The following is a 23,420-nucleotide window of genomic DNA, read 5'->3' as shown; positions in this document are numbered from 1 at the left end:
TTAATTATTTAATAACTAAGCTGTCTTGAGTGCTTGCTACATTTAAGAGCTTATGGGGAATATTAATAAGAATAATATATAGTATTTTGTATGTATAAAATTTTTCAAATATATTCTATTCACTTAATGTCACAACTTCCTGAGAATTTTAAAGAGGTTTAGATAAAATTAGATATTTTCTTTTGTCAAGCCCATCAATATACGGAGCACCTAATAGGAAAACTTCATTTAAACAATTTTTCTCCGGCACTAAATATCACTTGCCTAGTGTCATACATTGAATGAATTTTATAAAAAGAAGTGGAACACATGTTATCCTCACACCAAGAACCTGTAAGTCATTTCTAGACCTCAAAGACCACCTAAAATGTGGTGACTCCAACTAAACCCATCCGCCAAATAGGATGTAACCAGGACAGACTATGTATGTATCTGGAGAGCATCAGAGTTATAAGATCATCCACAGTCACAGTTTGTCTATGGAAGCAACATTTAAAACAAAAGGTATATTCTATCCTAAAAAAATGATGTATCAAACCAATCCTGAAAGAAGCAGTATTAATGCAAATAGGAGTGAATAATGACATCATCAATAATACTAAGAATCAGTATTCATAGGAAGCTGTAAAGTTCATAAAGCTGTGAGATTCTAATATAGCAATGTCTATAAATGATTATATATGAATAATATATATGCAATGTACATGAATTCATATTACATATGTATATATAACAAACATATCCATGTAATCATATGTGTATATGTGCATAATCTCTTGTATATACATAATGTTTTTGCTCTTTTTTGTATCCTCAGTACTTAGTATAAAGCCAAGTAAATAATAAGTAATTAATAAATGTTTGTTGATTAAATGAGTGACTGACACCAAGATTGCCCATATGAAGCCTGTAGGAAGATCATGAGCTGAAGAAACAAAAGAAGTAACATAATCTATTAACTGCAAGCAACTGTTAGCTGTTTACCAAAAACCTACCTTAAATGTGCACATTGCCAACTTAGTGCTTTCAGCATCTATAGGAAATCTATTAAGGTGAAGGGCATAAATTGACCCAGCTATCATGGAGATTTTCATAGTGTTCATGTATGTGTGGGTGTGTGTCTCTATGTGTGTTTGTGTATGTTTGTATATGTCTATGTGGATGTCTGTGTATATCTACATATGTCTGTGTCTGTCTGTGTGTTCCTGTTTATGTTAATAGTAGCAATAGCAGTGTTAAAATAGTAGTAGGTATTCAGTATATATATGCATTTTACCATAAAGAACTATACACATTTTAGAAATTATTGTTATCATTATTTTATTGTTGTCATGTTATTACTTATCTGACAAACTCCTACTAAAGACAAGTTGGGGTGGTTTTTATAGGGGGTCACTATTAATGTATTCATTCCTTTATGCCCAAGGGGCAATAAAACTGTACATATTCTTTGATCCAACAATATGAATATTGGGTCTGTATCTCAAAGAGATCATGAAAGAGTAACCCACATGAACAAAAATATTCATAGCAGCTGGTTTTGTAGTGACAAAGAATTGGAAATTGGGGGGATGCCCACCAATTGGAGAATGGCTGAAAAAATTGTGGTGTATGAATGTGATGGAACTATTGTCTATAAAAAAATCACAAGGGATGGGACTTCAGAAAAGCCTGGAAGACATATGAATTGAGGCAGAGTAAAGTGACTCCAGAAGAAAATTATATATATATATATATATATATATATATATATATATATATATATATATACTCAACAGAAACATTGGATAATGATCAACTATGATGGACCTGTTCATTTCAGCAGTGCAATAATCAAAGACAATTATAAAGGACTTGTGATGGACAATCCATATCCAGAGTAGGAACTGTGAAATTTAAATTCAGACCAAAGCTTGAATTCATCAATTTTTTAAAGTTGTCATATATTATGTTGCATTTCCTCTCTAATGTGTTTTTTCCTTTCATTTGGATTTGATTCTTCATTGATAACATGATTAATATGGATCTATGTATAGCATAGATACACATATAAAGTTTAAATTAGCTTTTAGGAGGAGGGGGAAAAGAAGGGAGGGAGAGGGGAAAAATGCAAAATTCAAAACCTTGCAAAAATGATTGTTGAAAACTACTGTTGCATGTAACTGGAAAAATAAATAAAATATTTTTAAATATATATATAATATATAATAAAATGTATAAAATAAATATATATAAAATCAACAATGCCAGAAAAAAATGTATTCATTCCCATGTAACATTTTGCCTTGGACTAGATCTGAATACAACCTAATACAAAGAAATGGAAGAAAATTAAATACAACCAACAAGGAGATGATAAATCTACAACAACAAAGAGATTATAATCAGAATAAAAATATGGTAACCAGAAATTTATATCAGCTAGGAATATTTGTTGCTGTCTTCAGTACCATTAGCCCTCACAATATCTCATAAGGCAGTGGACAAAGCATTAAACTGGGAACAAGAATTCATGTAATTCTGACCCTATTAGAATATTTTTCTTTTTTTGTGATTCAAAAAATATTTAATAGAACTAGACAAGGAGAGACAAAATAACACTCTATATACATAGCTAGTATATATTAATTATAATAATGTAACAAATGTATTCCAAAACAGTTTTCTTTATTGCTAAATTTAAACACCACTTTCCAGACATAAAACATTCCCCATACTGCTATCTATTTAATTCTGTACCTGCAATTCAAAGCTGCTCTCCTTCAAATTCCTAGTTGAATTTTTGAATTTAAATGTTACAAGCCTTGTAGAGATTATTACAATTATTACATTTTAGAAGTTTCTCTTTGCTCTTTCTATTTCTAAATGAAAAAACAAAAAAGGACTTCAGTGGGGTTGAGTTGTAAAACAATCAAAATTAATCCAGACTAAGCATATCTCAAAATAATTGGCTACTTTTTTCATCTTGTGTCCATCCCTTTTGCCTGAAGATAATTTCCTCAAGGTCAGGTCTTCTGAAGCCTTGTTTAGTTCTATTCTTTAGTTTGAAAGTTTTCTGCATTGTTGGTAATATCTTTAAATTTTGATTTTGCTTATTTCATTATGCATCAGTTCAGACCCAGGATTCTAAGACCTCTCAACCCTTTTCTGTGGTGAAATATTCCATTATATTCGCACATTATTTAATTCATGCATTTTCCAATTGTCTCAAGCTATCTAAAATAACCCAGATTCTAGTTAAATTTAATTTTCCCCCCTTTGGAAACAAGAAATATTTCCATTATTACCCATGAATTGAAAACATACTCTACCATAATTATTTTCAAAAATGTTAACAAACTTCCCACTCACCCATTTAAAATGCTACCATTATATCACACAAATCCTAATTTTTTCCAATAAATGTACCTTTCTAGATTTCACTGACCTCTTCTGATTCTATTCCGTATTTCCTACTCAGATCTGGTCTTTCCATCAAAAAATCTTCAAAATCTTCTACTGCATTAAATGTCCATTTTCCCCCATATATCATTATACCCAGTTTTGCAGGGTATTTTATTCTTGGCTTTAAGTCCATGTCTTTTGCCTTTCTAAATATTTTATTCCAAGATTTCCTCTCATTTATAGTGGAAGCTGCAAAGTCTTGTGTGATCCTGACTGTCACTCCTTGATATTTGAACTGCTTGTTTTTGGATTCTTGTAATATTTTCTCTTTGACAAGGGGATCCACAAGTTTTGCTATGACATTCCTAGGTGTCTTTATATGGGGATTTATTAGAGGAGGTGACCTATGAATTCTTTCTATGTCTATTCTACCTTCTAGTCCTAACAAATGTGGGCAGTTCTCACTTATTATTTCTTGAAATATAGTATCCAAGCTTTTGATTATATCAATATTTTCAGGGAGACCAATTATTTTTATATTATCTCTTCGTGACCAATTCTCCAAGTCAGTGGTTTTAGATACCAGATATTTCACATTTTCTTCTTCAAGTTTTTCAGTCTTTCCGCATTGTTCTACCATTTCTTTCTGTCTCCTGGAGTCATTGAATTCTATTCGATCTATTCTTTTTTTCATTGACTCAATTTCTTCATTGATGTCTACCATTTTCTCTTTTAAGTTGTTTATTGTACTTCCAATTCTTTCTTCTAGATCTTTTATTCCATTTTTTATGTCTTGCTTCATTTCTTCTAGGAATGCCCGAAGTCCTTGAGGAAAATCCATTTCTTCCTTTACTGTAGAATTGCTTCCTTCTTCTGGGATATTTTTAGGTTTGATACTGGTTGTTGTTTTCATCTTTGATGTATATATTTCTCCAGATTTAATTTCTGAATTGAGGTTTTGTGTTAGGGTCCTATTATGTCCCCTAACATATTGCTTCTGGGTGGGTTGACTAGCCAAGAAGGGTCTTGCCTTTAATCCCTTGGGTTCTTGCACTGACTTCCACATTCTGTGATTATTGGAACTGTTTGGATCTTCGAGGTTTGTAAGTTAAATACTATTGGCCTTCTTCCAGGTCTCAGAGTTCCTGAACCTGGGTTGTCTTGGTATATCTGTGAGTGCCTATCACCACAGTATTCTTCCGATGGGTTTTTATAATGGAAAAAAAATTACCTGGATGATTTGTTGGGGGGAGGAGAAAAGGGTCAGTTCTCAGACAGAAGTCACTGAAATGCAATTTCTCACTGGATTTCAATGAAGAGAGAAGCCTTTAGGGATTGTTGGAGCAGTTATACAGGAGATAGTTGGTCTTCTTTGAATCTCAAAAGTCCAGAGATGATCTTCAACTCTAGGAACTTCTTTGAAATGTTGGAGGAATTCTTGTCCAAATATGAGCTGCCTTAGATGACTTCTTCAGAACTATGAGACTCTTTTAACTACTCAAAAAGAGCAAGTTTGGAAGTTCCTCTTCTTTCTGGTATCAGAAGAATTCCTATTCCAAAATCAGTTTCCCAAAAAAAGTCAGGTCCAGTGATTTTTCAGACCAGAGGAAATCACAAGGTTCGACAGAGTTGGAATTTACCTTTCTTCCTTGGTAGACAAGCCACCTATGCAGCAAGGCTTTCCTTCACCACTGAGAATATTTTTCTAAAGTTGTTTGCCTGTTTATGAAATAAGGATAATAATTTTTGCCTTGTCAATCTCTCAGTGTTCCTGCCAAGATAAAATTAATGAAAGTACTTGAAAACTAAAAAGAAATTTACATAGATGTGAGGAATCATTATTATTGTTTTCCTCTCCCAGTAGAATAGTTACATTAACCAAATAAAACACATTCAAAATTTGTTTTTGTACTAAATGTAATCATACACTAAATATAATGACAAACCTATTGATTTGACTTCAGAATGGAAAATAATAGTCAATGTAGTATAGAGAAAAAGACAATGGCACAGTAATTACATTTGATACCAGTCTTAAAGAAGGAATTCTGAACCTTAGTCCACTAGGTCTGAGCTTCAGATATGTACTTAAAAATGAAAGACCTAGAACAACTGGAAAATAATGAAAAGGAAAAACCAAAGAGCAGTACACAGAGCAGAGTGAATACTTTAAATTGAAATGAACCATTCAAAATCCATGGTCAACTCATATTTAATCATTACTTTTACATTATTATATAGAGTAAATATAGATTTGGCAATTAGTGGCACAGTGGATAGAGGGTTGGGACTCGAGTTAGGATGTTACATAACAATGTAAGTATTTTCCTGAGTATGAGTGATCTCAGACACTTACTAGCTGTATGACACCTGGACAGATCACTTCACTCTCTTTGTTTCAGTTTCCTCTTCTGTAAAAATAAGTTGGAGAAGATGGCAAACTGACCCAATGTTTCTAATAAAAAAATTCATAATGGAGTCACTGAGACACAAATATGGCAAAAATGAGTGATCAACAGCAAGAACAAAAGTACTGGTACCTAAATCATTGCAGTTCAATAGATTAAAAGGTTATTCAATTTGTATTGGATATCTTGGGATGCTCATAAGGTCATGCATACTGTGGAAGAATCTGCCTGTTGGTTTTTTATTGGTTCCTAATTTAGATATTATATATCTCAGAATCAATGAACCATCTCATGACACTCTACTGAGATGTTAAAAAAATTACATCTTGATTGTTGAATGATAGCAAACAGACTTTTACTGATTTAAAAGACTAAATTATAAGGTAATAAAGAGACACTGTTGCATGATGGGTAGAGAGCTGACCTTGAAGCCTGGACCCTGAGATCAAGTTAATCCTCTAACATGCACAGGCTCTGTGACACAGGACAAGTCACTTAACCTGTCAGTACCCTGGGGCATTTCTTTAAGACTCATAGATGAAAAGCAGGACAAGCTCAAATTGGTGGAAGGAATTTCTTCATCTGGGATATCTCTACACTGATGAAATGATAAGTCATTCCTATCCTTTCCCATAATTTAAAAATATCCACAAATTATTTGGAATATTTCTACTAGGGTTATAACTTAGTATAATGGGTTTTAAAATATAATTTTATTACCTATCTGTGTGGCCTTGGGCAAGCCACTTAACCCCATTTGCCTTGCAAAAAAAACCCTAAAATATAATTTTATGCTTAGTGATTTTTCAGGCTGAAGGTTATCTCTGGGTGCTCTCAACAGAAGATTTTCTCCTGTGAAAAGCAAGAGAAGTAGCACTGGAAAGAAATTGCCTTACATAGCAAAAAAAATATGTATTGGGGTATGAGGGGAAATAAAAATAAATTCACTTATTCCATATAGGTGATACTTAATCAGTCTTGTTTGGATTGGATTGAGCATCACTGGGTTTTAAGTTGTGATTTCTCTAGTACTGATTCCAGAAATTGAACATGAAATGATTAAGCATAAGAAAAAATTGTTTTTCCCCCCAAACCAAAACATTACTGGCCTTATTTATCAGATTATAAAGTGTAGCATATCCAAACTTCATTATATGTCAAAAAAAACCCCAATTTTGCCAAGATCCTCAGAGAGAGACTGTCTATTCAAACTGAGAAGTTCATATCTTTTCAAAATATACAAGAAAACAATCACATGACAAGACAACACAATTAGAAACATGATGATAACTGGAGTTCACCAAACATATTTTTATAAGTAAGAGTTTTGCATTCAAAATTTTTTCAGTTGATCTTTCTTGATAAAAATGCACATTATCTGATAAAATTGTCAGTGATACTATAAAAAATGACACCCATGTTAATTCATAAACAAAAGTAGTCAACACATGTCTAAATAGTCCTTTATTTTTCATTCTCTTGAGAATGTTTTTCAAATCAAAACTGATGTTAATTACCCATATTCATGTACACTTATTTATTTTTCCCACCAAGGAAAGAATTCAGTGGGTATAAATGGAAAAGACTGATTATGACATTTTGTTCCTACTTTTGGAGAAAATACATGCCAATCATCAATACAGTTCTCATGCCCTTCAGGCTAGAAGACCCCTTCCCACACTTACATATCACTGGCAATGGAGGAGTTCCTCGACATGGACTTTGGAGAGAGGTCATAGTCACTGTCTGACCGATACAGGAAGGACTCCCGGCGTTGACTGTGGACAAAATTAGCCTGGAGAATTAGCCCTGATCCTGGGCTTGTCATGGGATCCAAGGGACTCCGTCCCGAAGATGTGCCATTGTCCACATCGAAACTGGAAAAGAAGGAGAAATACTTACATTGCTATGTGCATTTGGGAAACAGTGATCTAACTGGCAAAAAGAAGTCAGGTCAAAAATTAGCAGTGGGAAAACCTACAGCTGATCCATGTGCTCAGAAAATCAATAATAGGGTCTTGATAACACTGAAAATGTGCTGTACTTCAGTGATACAAGAAAGAAACCATTATCAACTTTTCCTGTTCTACCAAGCTTTTGGGAAAAAAACACTTTCCCCCTCAGAAAAACACAAATCATAAGGCATTAATGCAGAAACTAAAGGGGTCAAATGCACAGCTTGGACTGCAATGTGGCCACAGGTGGATTAAAACATAATTGGAAAATATTTAACAAAATTAGTAAAAATATAATAGAACATACTATTATTATATGGTTTGCTAAGTCAATATATACCTTGCAGAAAGTCTTACGTAGAATTTAGGTGTCCCCATTTCTATTTTATTTTGACACCACTGGGATAGACCTTTAGCAACGTCAAGAAAAGAGGAACCTCTGTTCAAAGAATGCTATTACCTAACAATGCTAGCAGACAGAGAAAAAATAACAAAATTTCAATAAATTCTAACAAATATTTGTTGAATTCTTCTATATACTAAAGAATAAACAAAGGAATTCCTGTCCTCAAAGAGTTTACATTATTTAGATCTATATATCCATAAACTCTCTTGTCCAAATAACTCAACTAGATTTAACCTAAAAACAAGACATAGTTAATCTGCTTTCAGAAAATCTTAACAGGATAGGAGTGAAAGAGGAAGAAGAAATAACAAACCACAGTGCAATATTTTGTAAAAATCAGGTGAATGGATGGGAAAACATTTATTAATGATAGCTATATGCTAAGAATTGGGTTAAGTGCTTGGTATCTCAGAAATAAAGAAAATGAGACAATTCTTCCTCAAGAAGCTCAGATGCTCACATTCTAAGTTGGGGAAGAAAACATAAAAACCATTGAGTTGTAAGGCAGATAGGAAGGCAGAAAAATCCTAGAGGTTCAGCTCTGAGGCAGATGTTAGCATCTAGGGGAATGAAGAACAAAACAGCAGGATAAATAGGAAGGTGTTGCAGTGACAAGGAAGATAAGAAGACCTCCCAGTATTAAGCCTCACCAAAAATTGATGACTAGACAGCCTATCTAAGAGCTATGAATAACCATATGACTCTTTTGGATAATCTTGGGTTTATTGGGGAGGTAAAAAGGAAGGCAAAGGGAAAAGATATTCCCAATGGCTACTCTGCCTACCTGATCAGTTTCAATGTCATCTGGCTAGCGGGGGGGCTTCTTAGGGGAAGGATAGAGAGAAGATAAGTGATAAGGACACTCCCAAGGACAGTTATTTCTGTCAGGTGGTCCATATGAAGTCTTAGGTGCATAATAAATACTTGGATGAATGATGAAGTAATACTTAAACTTTATTTTACTCAATAATTACTCAATTCTCCCTGTGCTAAAACTTTCAGTCAAATATTTAGCACACATTAAAAATAAAGACAATATTAATATAATCCTTTGGGTTTTTTCCCTACTCACATTGAAGAGATTAACTGTCAAAGAAGGAAAACAGGAAGACAGATACTTCACCAATGATAATTTCTAAAAGAGTGCTGACTAAGAAAACAGCATTTAATAAAAGGTTAAAAATATTTTCCCTCCGTTATACATAAAAACTACCTTAATGAGTCACAGAAAAAAAAATTCCAAAGTGAATGATGATCCTAGGTGGCTTATATTACTACTTCTTTTTAAATATAAAGTTGGAGTTATTGTTGTTAAAAAAAACAGGTTTATTCTTTCTTGTTGATCTGTCTTATTTTAGAGTCACATTAATCTGAATTCAATAATCATCTATTAAGTACCTGCTATGCTTTCTTCTAGGAGTAGATGAAAGAAAAGGGAAACAAAACTGAGTTCCTACCAAATACCTTAAGACTGGAAATCTCATGTTCCCCTACCCCAATGTGGAATGTCCTACTTGCTATTCACTTATTTAGCACAACATGTTCTACACAATACTATTTCCATGATATATTTTGCTCCCTCCTGCCTAATTTGTTATCTCCTGTAGAGAAATCTTTCCCTTCTATCTAAGATGATAATTAACCAATAGGATAAACGAATTCAAGCAATGTGTTAAAGGCAAAGTCTCTAGGATTTTCTGAGTACTGTACCTCCATTGTCCAGATCATACAAGTATATTGCAAGGGCCATCAGAGTATAATAGTATATTTAGTTACAGTATTGTAATCTGTTCATTTTTATGTTAATTCTCAAAATGGAGAGTAAATAGCATAATAATATAAGCAAGACTTCAGTAGCAATTTATCTCTTACTAAAAGTCAAACAATTCATGCTGGGGGAAAAGTCCATTAAATATGTTTATATTCTATTATGTTTTATATGCCTTTACCCAAGTCACTTACAGATATGGTTTAGTTTTTCATCAACTAAGAATAATCTAAGGAATATAATAATCAAAAAACCTAAGTCAATCAAATCAAGAAGCATTTAAGTTCAGTGGCCTTGAGCAACATACCCAAGTTCACAAAGTCAGTAAAAAGCAGATTGAGAATTGGAATTTTTAAGTTCTGGATTCCAATCCTAATTTTATATGTTATATATTTCACTTTCATTAACTAACTTTATATTCTGATCATGTATATCTCACTGAATAATACTAATGAAATGGAAAATTGAAATCCTATCATCAATATATACTATCATGGTAGTTCCAAATTTATTTAATTCAACAATCCTCATAAAATGGATAGAGAAAATCTAAGAGGAGTTGTAGTACATACAGGATTTCTGGCAATCATAAATTATATTTCCTGGTGGCTGCCAGGAAAGAGGACCTGACTCTTAAATCATGACTACAAAACAAGTTAGGGTTCATTATAACTGATGTACAGAGATGGTAGATATATCCTACAAGTTGTGACCAGATTCCACTACCAATCAAGGATCAAGAAGGTTGGTCAAAGCAATTAATCTCATTTTTTCTCTCACTTTGTGGTTTCCCCTCAATTTCAGACCATCCCAATGTGGTTTAGGAGACAAATCAAAGGGAACTGAATAAAACTGAGAGAGGTAAATGACTTGCTTAGGGTCACAAAACATGTCAGAAAATGGTATTGAACAAAAGTCTTCCTGACTCAAAATTCAATTCTTTCTATCTATTCACCATAATGTCTGTTACAGAAATTATATTCACTATGCTTTAAAGGTATTTAAACAGTTTATTTCTTTAAATGAGGAAATAATAAATACTAAGTAGAAAGCCCATCCAGAACTAGCATTATGCCTCTAACAGAAAGGTTTTGCATCCCTGGGCAAGTCACTTAACTTCTTGGTATCAATAGCAAATCTCAAAAAGAAATAGCTAAACAGATTCTTATTGATATAATGATTTTCATTACTAAAAGTTCTTCATATCAATAATATTATATCTGTACAAAAAATCCACATGTCATAGGTTACTTGTTAAAATTTAAAAAAAAAATACTTAAGAATTTACATTTGGTTTGGGGAATGGCTGAAAAAGATGTAATATATAATTGTAACAGAATGCTATGGTTCTATAAGAAATGACAAGCAAGATAAGTTCAGAAAAACCTGGAAAAATTTATATAAACTGATGTAATATGAAGCAATCAGAACCAGGAGAACATGATATACAGTAATAGCAATATTGGAGGATGAACTTTGAATGACTTGGCTTTCTCAGCATTACAATGATCCAAAACAAGCCCATAGATGATGAAAAAATGACTATCCACCTTTGCAGATTATGTTTATCTTTCCCTTCTTCCTTTCTCTTCTTGTACAAAATGACTGTTTTTTTTATTGAAAGACAAAAATTACAACTGATTAAGCCAATTAGAACCTGAGGAAAGTTAGAAGTGGAAGGTTTCTTTGATGCTTTTCAACCTCTCACTAGGTTGTATAATTTTATCCATTAGATGGACATTATTTTAGAAATAACTGAAAAGTCTATTAAAAATCATTTGCAGGACTAATTAAATTGTTTCCTAAAGAACCTCGGTGGGGTGGGGAGCCAAGATGCTAGAGTAAAGATAGGAATTTCCACAAGCTCTCCCTTAGACCATTTCAAATCCCTTTAAATAATGATTCTACTCAAAATCGAGAGGGACAAAACCCACAGAAAGACTGCGTGAAACAATTTTCCAGTCCAAGACATCTTGGAAGGTTCACAGGAAATGTCTGACACACTGGGGTTAGAAAGGACTGCAGCACACCCTAGGCAACAATGGCTATCATTGGAGGAAATCAGCTCCAGCCATCCAGGAACAGTCTGGTGTGGGGTGCCTGGGTCTCTGGGGGCACTTGTGTTTGTGGCACCAGGGGTGGCTTCTAGACTTCTCAGCCAGAGATTGCCAAAGCAACTTGGAGGGTCAGTGGGAAAACTCTGCCACAACAGAGTGAGCACAGAGCCCAGGACAGGGTAGAACAAGTACAGCATAGACCCAGCCCTTGGAACCAGAAACAGGCTTGAGGAGCCACTCAGGAGGGAGCCACATGGCAACTGCCTTAGAGTGCCCAGCCTACAGATAGTAAGGGAGTCCAGGGAGATTTCAGTAATCTCTTTGCAATCTCTGAGGCAGGACTCTGTTGCCACAGATCCAGGTCACAGTCTGGGGCCCCAGTCTCAGGAAAAAGGAGCTTTAAATTGCCATAGTAGATCAGGGTCCTGACTCTGAGCTCCAGGGCAGAGGAAAATGCTTACGGTCATCCACAGATCAGAGTAGAGGCCAGGAGAGTGATCAGAGACTCTCATAAGACCTTGGAAGTATTGCGGTCCCTGGGGGGTATCCCTGAAAATAGCTGCAAAATCCCTCAAAAGTTTGGGAAAGTACATGTTCCACCCTGGAAACAAAGCCCCACTTAACAAAGAATTAAAATCAAGACATAGGCAAGGGAAATGAGCAAACAATAAAAGAAAAAAACCAACCAATTATTTTGGTCCTATGGAGGATCAAAATACACATTCAGAAGACAACTCAAGGTTCTATGTCTAAAGACTTCAAGAAGATTATGAATTGGTCTCAGGCTATGGAAGAGATCAAAAAAGATTTGGAAAATCAAAGGAAAAGTTGGGGAGAGAAATGAGAGTGGTGTGGAAAAATCATGAAAACCTGTAAACCAGGTCAGTAGCTGGATGAAGGAGATACAAAAAAATACTGAATAAAATAACATCTTAAAACCAATTTAGATCAAATGGAAAAAAGCAGTCCAAAAGACCAAAGAGGAGAAGAATTCCTTTAAAAAAGGGGGCAGCTAGATGCTACAGTGGATAGAGCACTGGCTCTGGAGTCAGGAGGACCTGAGTTCAAATCAGGCCTCAGACTCTTAATAATAATTACCTAGCTGTGTGACCTTGGGCAAGTCATTTAACCCCATTGTCTTAAATAAATAAAATTTTAAAAAAGAATACCTTAAAAATCATAATTGGCCTGATGAGAAAGGAGATACAAAAGCTCTCTGTAGAAAACAATTCCTTTAAATGTAAAATGGTCCTAAGAGAAGTTAATGATTTTGTGAGAAATCAAGAAACAATAAACCAAAAGAATGAAAAACTGGGAGAAAATATGAACTATCTCACTGGAAAAACAAATGACCAGGAAAACGGATCCAGGAGAAATAATTTTAAAATTATTGGGCTATCTGAAAGTCATGACCATGAAAAGAGCCTAGACTTCATCTTTCAAGAAATTCTCCAGGGAAAAATTAAGCTGATATCCTAATAGCAGAAGTAAAATAGAAATTGAGAGAATCCACCGATCACTTCCTCAAAGAGATCCAAATATAAAAACTCCCAGGAATATTATAGTTAAATTCCTGAACTCTCATGTCAAGGAGAAAATATTATTAGAAGCCAGAAAGAAAAAATGCAAATATCATGGAGTTAGTCAAGATTACACAGGCTATAGCAGTGCCTACATTAAGGGTTCATAGAGCTTGGAATATGATATTCCAGAAGGCAAAAGAGCTTGGATTGCAACCAAGAATCAACTACCTAGCAAAACTGAACATAATCTTTCGGGGAAAAGATGGACAATTATAACTCTTCTGATGAAATGACCAGAGCTGATCAGAAAGTTTGATTTTCAAGTACTGAACTCAGGTGAAACATACAAAAGATGGATGGGAAGGCCAAATTATGAGCAATTTAATGATGTTGAACTGCTGGTATTCCTGCATGGGAAGGTGATACTAATAACTCATATCTCATTTATTAGGGCAGTTAAAAGGAGCATATATAGACAATGCACAGGAGGCAGATGAATATGAAGGTATAATATATTGTAAAACTGTAGTTAATAGTCAGGAAAAGAATGTACTGGGAGAAAGGGGAAGGAGATATATAGAATGGGTTAAATTATTTCACACAAAATAGGCAAGAAAAAGTTTTTGCAATGGAGTGAAAGGGAGGAAGGTGAGGAGGAATGAGTAAGCCTTCACTCTCATCAGAACTGACTCAGAGAGGAAATAACATAAACACTCAATTGAATATAGAGATCTGTCTTATCCAAGAGGAAAACAGGAGAGGAAAGGGATGGGAGAAAGGGAACAAGGGGAGGGAAGGGGAGGCAGGTGTAGGTGATAGAAGAGAGGGAAGATTGTGGGAGGGGATAGTCAGATACAATATACTTTTGATGAGGGACAGGATGAAAGGAGAAAGAGAATAGAATAAATGGGAATGGGGAGAAATAGGATGGAGGGAAATACAGAAAAGAATAGCAACTGTGGGAAAAAGATTGAAGTAATTTCTCTGATGGACTTAACGATAAAGAATGCTATTCATCCCAAAGATAGAGCTGATGGTATCTGAATACAGACTGAAGCATACTTTTTTTTCCCTCACTTTATTTTTCTTGCAGTTTCTCTTACTTTGCGGGGTGGGGTGGGAATTATGTTTACTTTTAAAACATGACTATTGAAGTAATGTGAAAATAAATAAAGAAAAAAACATAGTTCCTCCTCTCAAGGAACCCACAATCTATTAGGAGAGACAGAAAGCAAATATGTATAAACAAGCTATATATAGGATAAATGGGAAGAAAGAAGGTTAGATATGAAGCTTAAAAGAACAAAGTGTAAACTAATTGAGCTCTTTATCACCTAAGATAATCCAGTCTCAAAGATGGTCTCAATCACTGATAAAGGAAAAAAAGTAGCTCAATGTGCATGAGGAAAGGGGTTAAAATATTGCTCATATTACTGATCCAACCTTTCTGGAGAGTAATTTGGAACTATGCCCAAAGGGTAATAAAATTGTGCATACCCTTTGATATAGTCATAGCACTATTAGTCCTGTATCCCAACAAGATTGTAAAAAAGGGAAAAAGATCCACAAGTACAAAAATATTTGTAGTAGCTCTCTTTGTTGTAGCAAAGAATTGGAATTTGAGGAGATGCCCATTAACCAAGAAATGGCTAAACAGTTTGTGGTATCTGAATATAATGGAATACCATTGTTTTATAAGAAATGATGAGCAAGTTATTTCAGAAAAACCTGGAAAGACTTACATGAACTGATACTGAGTAAAGTGGGCAGAACCAGGAAAACTGTACATATTTACAACAACACTGTGTGATGGTCAACTATGATGGACTTAGTACTCCTCAGCAATATAACCATCAAAGACAATTGTGAAGTCTTGTGATGGAAAATAGCATCCAAATCCAGAGAAAGAACTATCAAGTCTGAATGCAGAAAAACATATTATTTTCCATTTAAAATTTTGTTTTTATATTTTGTTTTTTGTTTCCTTTTGTTCTGATTTGTCTTTCACAACATGACTAATGTGGAAATATAAAAATAAAAGAACGTTTTACAAATCATCCTGAGCAGATAAACTGGATAAGGTCAGGAAAGAACAGTTGGTCATGATAGTCTGGAACTGATATAAGAGTCCTGTGTCAAAGCTTTTCAGTTTCATAACGTCAATTATTTTATCTTCTGTAATTGTCTCTATTACTTATTTGGTAAAAATTTTATCTCTTCAAATCACTATTGATTAGAGAAATACAAATTAAAAGAACATCTATCAGATCTGTTAAAATGACAGAAAAGGAAAACCATAAATGCTGGAAGGGATGGAAGAAAACTGAAACATTAACACACTCTTGTTGTAGTTGTGAACTAGTCCAACCATTCTGGAGAACAACTATGCCCAAAAGATAATAAAATTGTTAATAGCCTTTGATCTCAATGGGGAGAAAGAGGAGGAAAGGGAGGGAAAAGAGAATTTTGAACTGAAAATTTTATAAAATGGAAGTTAAATTTATACATAATTGATAAAAAGAAAAGAAAAGGAAAATAGAATTTTATTTCCTACTTGTAGCTGTGAGAGGTATATCATCAGCTTCTCTCCTAACTTTTTTATGGTATGATCTGTTTTATTTAGGTCTCATCCATTAAGAATGGAATGTGGAATACTGTGTAAGAAAGGTACCTGTGTAAGTCAAATTTCTGTCTGACTATTTTCCATTTTTCAAGACAGTTTTTATCAAATAGGGAGTTTTTTGATGACTAATTTATGTTTTCCAGTTTATAGTTCATTGTTTCTGATTTTCCTTCATCTAGTTTGATACATTAATCTACCTGTTTATTTCTATCTGTTAAAATTCTGACTTTATTATTCAGTCTTTAGCTGTCCCTCCCTGTTGGATGTCATAAACAATTTGACAAACATGCCAAATGGGCATTTATCCAAGTCATTCCTAAAATTATTAGACAGTATATAGATATTAAGAGACTCCTGGGACATTCCATTAGAGACCTCTTTCCAAATTGACATGGAACCATTAAAAGAGAAAGATAATTATTATTTAAGACTGGTTATTCATTCATTCACAAATCATCTCTCTCCATGAGAAAACTGTGAGAGAATCAGTTAAATACTTCTCTAAAATCAGGCAAAACTATTTAACTTTTCTATTATTTACTCTCCTAGTAACTTTGTCCAAAAAGAAATGAAATTTATGTGTCTCTGTGTGATCAATATTTTCTTTTTTAGCTATTTACTAACCATTCTTTTGATTATATATAACTTTCTATTAGTCATGAAATTAATCTCCCTAACCTAAAACATGCAGATTTCTGTTTCTTTTCTTTTTAAAAAAATCTTTCTTATTCTCAATATTTTTTCTTTACTTTTCATCCATATGCACATGTATATTTTTAAGTTACAAAATTTTCTTCCACCCTCCCTTTCCAGTCCCCTCCCCTCAGCAGCAAACAGTCAAGTTAGCATTGTACATATATATTCTAATAAACATGTTTACAGATTAGTCATTTTTTAGTATGAGGAATTGGGATTAAGGGAAGGAGATACATAAGAGATAATTTTTATAAAGTGTTCATCAGAATCTAAAGGGTTATTTTGTGTGTGTGTGTGTGTGTGTGTGTGTGTGTGTGTGTGTACTTTGTTTTGTTTTGTTTTTCTTCCTCTAGATGGGGATAACTCAGTCCATAGCCAGTCTAATACAGTTATCATAACTCTCTGAACTGCTGAGAGGAGCTGATTTCATCAGAGTTGTTCATCTCGCACTGTTGTGTACATTATTTTCTTGATTCTACTCATTTCACTCAGCATCAGATCCCATTAAGTCATTCCATGCTTCTCTAGAGTCCAACCACTTATGTTTTTTTATAAATCAATAGTATTCCATAGTATTCATATACCACAACTTGTTTAGCCATTCTCCAATTGATGGGCATTCCCTCAGTTTCTAATTCTTTGCCATTAAAAAAAAGGCTGCTATGAATTCTCCATATTATTTCAAAGATTATTGAAAGTGGTCCAGCAAACACATTTGGTAGTTTGTTGTTTTTGGTTTTTTAATATCATAATAAATCTTGATGACTTGATAGTCAGATAGCCTCTAACTGCCTACTTGTTCTAGATTTGCATTTGCCAAATTTAGCATAATACATAGAATATAGTAGGTACTTAATAAATGTTCGCTGACTTGATAGCCCTGAAACAGTGGTTTGGTTCTAAAAGATGGAAGAAGCTTCATGTAGAGTAGGAAAAGCAAAATATCTTAGCCATAGTCTGCTAAAGAGGAGAAATATAAACACATGGTCCTGAATCTAGAATAAAAGCAAGGCACTGAGATGCAGGTGGGAAGAACAAGAGTCCTCACCTATTATCAGAAGCTATTCAAATAGTGCAAAGGCAAATGGAAAGGATTTGCCTGTCTGACAACTTTGTGTTTATTCTTCTTCCAAATGTAGACCAAACACTTAGATAATACAATAAGGTGGCAGCTAGGTGGCACAGTGGATGGAATGCTAGGCCTGGAGTAAGGAAAACCTAACAGCAGACAATTATTACCTACATGACCCTGGTTGAGTCACTTAACCCGGTTTACCTCAATTTCCTCATCTGCAAAAGGAGCTGGAGAAGGAAATGGCCCATCACTCCAATATATCTGCCAAGAAAACCACAAATTGGGCCCTGAAGAGTTGGACATAACTGAAAGGACTCAACAACACAATAAGATGGGAGGCCTTGAGGTAGAAAGTGTAATGACATAGAAATTTGATTCTTAAGTCCCAAATTTATTTCCCTTAGGGGAGTCTAAATATGCAGAGTATAAAACAGGATCCATCAGAAAGTGGGGAAAAGAATTTTATTGATCATTTATAGGTTATTGTGAGTCTTTTTTTGTGTTTTTGCACTTTCTATTGTGTGAAATAAAGTTTTCTTTTCATCTGACATGCATTGATATGCCCTGATATGATCTTACTGGATCTGAGGACTCTTTTGCATATTTTTATGAATCTATTCTGAGATTCTCCTAGGAAACTCTAAATGGGGAAAAAATGAGCCAAACAATTGGCCAAGATTGAATCCAAAAATTTTCTAAGCATGTAGTTTAGAAAGCAGGGCTACAGGTTACCAATGTCATTCTCTTCACAATATTAAATGCCTGACTCATTCTAATTGGGAACACAACCTGTTTATAGTAAAGTCTAACAAAATTTTCCTGTTTTAGATTTCTCAGCAGGGTCAAACAGCTGTTCTGGAGAATTCCCATAATTTGAGTTCTTGACTAAATCGCATAATTGAATGATTATATTGTGATAGTAGAAGTCAATCATTTATTAGAAGCCTTTTAGGAGTGAATTATATGTATGTTTATCCTGCTTAATAGCTAAAAGTCTTTTACCTGATCTAAATAGGTCACTCTTGAGATGAGACTGTCTAGCTGCTTAAGGGGATTATGCAGTTAAGTGATACTATGCATGGTAGACTACCCTAATGTGAATATTTGCAGGCAGAACAGGCATCTAAGAACAGGAACATTTTCACCCTATGTTTTCACAGATGGCTTTTATAAATAAAAGCACTGTTAAAACTGGCACCAGGATGGAGGGTGTAAACTTTTTTATGAGTAAAAATATCAGGTGACCTTTGGAAACAAACTCGTTACAACATTTGGTTACAACTTGTACAGTCTCCAGTTAGCCAGTGTAACAAATAAAGAAGATGCAAAAGAAAAATGGGAATTAAGTCAGATATCCTGGATGGCACTTAGAGAATCGTTTTACAAGTAGCAGTGGGGAATGAGGTAGGCTTTGCTTAATTAGTAAAAAACAAAAGCAGTTGGTAAATGGCCAACTCCTTGAACAAAAACATACCACTATAAAAGAGACAGAGTAAAACCTTGGGCAAAACTTTGTATTCCCATACTTGAGGTGTGGAGTTAGACTGGAAGTGGGAACATGGGATAGAGGAGGAACAGGGAATGTTATTTTTCTTTTTTTCTGTTTTGTTTTTGTTTTTTGCAAGGCAGTGGGGTTAAGTGGCTTGCCCAAGGCCACACAGCTAGGTAATTATTAAGTGTCTGAGGTCGGATTTGAACTCAGGTCCTCTTAATCCCAGGGCTGGTGCTCTATCCACTGTGCCACCTAGCCGTCCCTTGCTATTTTTCTTAATTAAAGTTTTCTTACCATTGAAGAAAGGCAGCTAGGTGGATCAGTGACTAGAGTGTTAAATCTGGAGTCAGGAAGTTAGGAAAAGGAGTTCAAATTTATCTTCTGACACTTATGAACTCTTTGGTCATGGGAAAATCCCTTAACTTCTGTCTGTCCCAGAGGTACACTTTTAAAAATGAAAGAACAATCAATAAAAAATGATTATAACAGAGAAAAAGTAAAAATGTGGACAGAACAGTGAATTCCTGAATTTGAGAGCTGTGGTTAGACTTGGAGACAGGAGGAAAGGAAATAATTTCTATTTTTAAATTTAAAACCATTCCTATTATTGAATAGATGTCTAAAAGATAAGATTTCTCCTTGTTTTAGAAGGGAGATACTAAATGTGCAACTTTTAATAAAGTACCATCCATATATAGTGAGGCAGAGAAAAATTATGGGTTCTTAGCCTGGGAGTCTGTGAACTCTGAAGAAAAAAAATCATATCTTGATAATAATAGTTCAATATAATAGATTTCCTTTGTAAATTTTATTTGTTTTATTTTATGTGACTAAAAACATTATACTGAGAAGAGGTCCACAGGCTTCATAAGACTATTAAGGGAATTCATGGTACCAAAAAAGGTTAAGAACTTTTGATTCAAGTCATAAGGCTATTTTCACCTGTAAAATCAAGCTGAGAAGCAGTAGATAGAAAATCACTCTTGTTGGAGTCCAGCTTCTGACTCACACTGGCCAATCTGCTTTACATCTCAGTGTCTCAGAAAACATCAATCAAGTCAAAGAACCTAGTTTCAAGATATAGCTCTGACACTTTTTATACATGTCATCATAGGCAAGTTGGTCTTTTGTCCTCAGTTTACCTCTTCCACCTCTAAAGTGAGAGGGTTGAGATGGTCTCTGAGGTCCTGTGATCTTTAATACATACAAATAGAAAAACAAAGGCCAATTTATAATCAGAAAGTTTTTTGATCCCTTCAGGAATAAAATCACTGGTGCAGTTTCTCACCTCCTCTAAATAAATATCCAATTAGTTAAAACAAAAACTCCATTTTGTCTTTAATTATTCTGAATACTTAGCCTCTATTAAATCCTGGTTACTAGTATTAACAGTAAATAAGTACAACCAGGAATCTACAAGAGAATTCATCTGAATATAAGAAAGATCTTTAGAGTAATAAAATTATAAATTTACATAATGCTATATATTTACCATTCCCTCTTCTCACCTGCCATTTGATATAGGTAGTACAGTTACAACCACTCGCACATTAAAGACAAGAAAACTGATCTTTAGAGGCATAATGTGAATGGTACAATGTCACATATTTCTAATACTCAGGCCTTTTTTTCAAAAGCACCAAAATGAAAAGAGCATATTTAGAGTCTCACAAAAGATAATGTCCTTATTTATCATATTCAGTTCTACACGCATTTCTGTGCACCAATTATGTCTAAGTCCTAACTATGTATGAAGGTCATTCTAATTCTGGTTCTGATTTAATGATGAGTTCCAAATAGGGGTAGCTAGGTGTTACAGTGGATAGAGCAACAGGTTTAGGATCGGAAGATCTGAGTTTAAATATAGCTTCAGACACTAACTGTGTGAGACCCTGGGCAACTGTTTCTCTCAGTTTTCTCATCTATAAAATGATGCGAAGAAGGAAGTAGCAAACCACTCCAGTGTCTTTGCCAAGAAAACTCCAAATAGGATAACAAAGAATCAGACAAGACTGACATGACTGAATATCAACACATGCAGGAGCTATTCCATTAGTCACAGCACAATTCTCTCCAATGATGTGTGACAAAGATTATCTATTGATAAATTTTTCTTGAAATGTTTTGAGTCCTTGAGATATCTAAAGACTGTTGTCCATTGATGATTTTAAAGAATAGATTATAAACTCTTTTGTTTGAAATGGTTTGGAAACAGATCAAAAATACGGTAAAAAAAATCATTGAGAATTACAGGAAATTATATCAAATTTAAGAGTTATTACATAAACAAAATCAATGCAACTTGAGGAAGAAGATGAAGAAAAAGAAAAGCTGTCAAATGGGAAAACAACTCTACATAAAATCAAAGTTACACATCTAAGATATGTAGGGATCTTCATGCATAAAATCAAGAGCTATTTTTTCAGGATATGTCAAAAGACATGAATGTTTTTCAATAGAATTGCAGCAATTTGGCAAAAAAAATGAAAATTACTTGAAAGGAAGTAAGAAGATAAGTATAAAATGCTGCACTGGTGGTGTAGTGCTTTGCTTTAATCATTTTATAGAACAAGATGGAATTATGTGAGAAAAGATACCAAATTATTCATATACATTGACCCAAGATCCCAGTACCAGGCCTAGAATCTAAGGAGATCAACAACAGAAAATGCTCACAGCAGCATTTTTATAGTAGTAAAGAAACTGAAAAAAACAAGTTTGGGCCAATTAATTAGAGAATGTTTTGAATTATTAAAGACTACAGTAGAAAATATTATTATCCTGTGTGATATGACAGAGGAAAAAAGGGAAGTACTCAAAATAATATATATGACTTCAATAATGCAAATGGAAATGACATTAAAATGTAGCTCAATTGAGATGAACTACAATGACTACATTGCTTCTTTCTTCCTCTGGGTCAGATAAGGAATTATAAATACTTAATTTTGTATACAACAAAAACCATGATCATTATAGCAACTGTTTTTGCTTACCTCTTTTCTATCTCTCCAGAATCCCCCTTTTTAGAGATATTATTAGCTACCCTGGGGTCTATGTAGGCAACTCCCAAATCTACTTCCCAACTATCTTCTCTAATAATTCTACCACCTACTGAACATTTCCTCTAGACATCCCACAAGCAATTCAAACTTACCATGTATGATACATAACTCATTATATCTTCTTCCAACCTCATCCTTCCTACAATCTTCTCTACTTGTGTTAATGTTAGCAGTATTCTTCTAAATCTGGGAGTTACCATGTGTCTTTTCAACCTCTATCAACCATTATTTCCAAACAGTTGCCAAGTATTATTAATTCTCTCTCCAAATACATCTCATATCACTATTCCTCTCTCTACCTTGATTCAGATCTCTACCATCATTAGTCTGAATGATTATAATGTATTCCTAATTGATTTCCCTGACTCTAGTTTCTCCCCTCTCCAATCTATCTTCCACACAGCTGGCAAAATGAGAGTCTCAAAACACAGGTCTTATCATATTACTCTCAACCCTAACCTTCCTTCAAAACTGAGTTATTCAGGAACTCTTCATGACTTCTATAAAAAAATAAAAATGCCTTAACACTGTATTTAAGACTTCCTATTATTTGGTTTCCATCATTTTTTTTTCAATTTGATTTCTTAATACCTTCAGAAATTTTCTATTGTGCTTAAATAGCCTATTATTGACCATATATGATATTACAACTTCTGCCTACATATAATCAAAGTCTCACTTGTGGAATGTGTATCTCTCTTTATTCTCAACCTCAAATAATTTCTAATTTCCTTAGAAGTATATCTCAAATATTTTCTCTTCTATAAAAACTTTTGTCATTCTTCCAATTATAAGACTCCCTTTCCCCTTAAAAATATACTCAGCTGTTTACATTTATTTCTCATCCACAAAAGTATCCTCCTAAAGGATAGTGATTGTTTTATTTGATTTCTTTTAATTTTCTCATTCCTGGAAACTATAGTCTGCTCAGTGTTTTTCACATATAAAGTGCTTAATAAATATATATT

At 34.0% G+C, this 23,420-nt stretch overlaps 1 protein-coding gene across 8 annotated transcripts in view; it reads right to left on the bottom strand.

The window, feature by feature from the left end:
• PDE4D (phosphodiesterase 4D) overlaps positions 1–23,420 on the bottom strand; it is a 1,222,901-nt gene that overhangs the window by 249,933 nt on the left and 949,548 nt on the right. For 7 of the 8 annotated variants that reach the window (XM_074203059.1, XM_074203058.1, XM_074203064.1 and 4 more), the window contains exon 2: positions 7,478–7,669. In XM_074203059.1, coding sequence (XP_074059160.1) covers positions 7,478–7,669 — 192 coding nt within the window. Of the gene's footprint in view, positions 1–7,473; positions 7,670–23,420 lie in introns of those variants that run through there. The other variant, XM_074203069.1, reaches the window with a different exon arrangement.

Source organism: Macrotis lagotis, chromosome X (assembly GCF_037893015.1).
Source record: "Macrotis lagotis isolate mMagLag1 chromosome X, bilby.v1.9.chrom.fasta, whole genome shotgun sequence".
NCBI classification, from domain to species: Eukaryota; Metazoa; Chordata; class Mammalia; order Peramelemorphia; family Peramelidae; genus Macrotis; species Macrotis lagotis.
The sequence above is the reverse complement of the archived record's forward strand: the minus strand, read 5'-3'. Positions and strand labels throughout refer to the sequence as shown.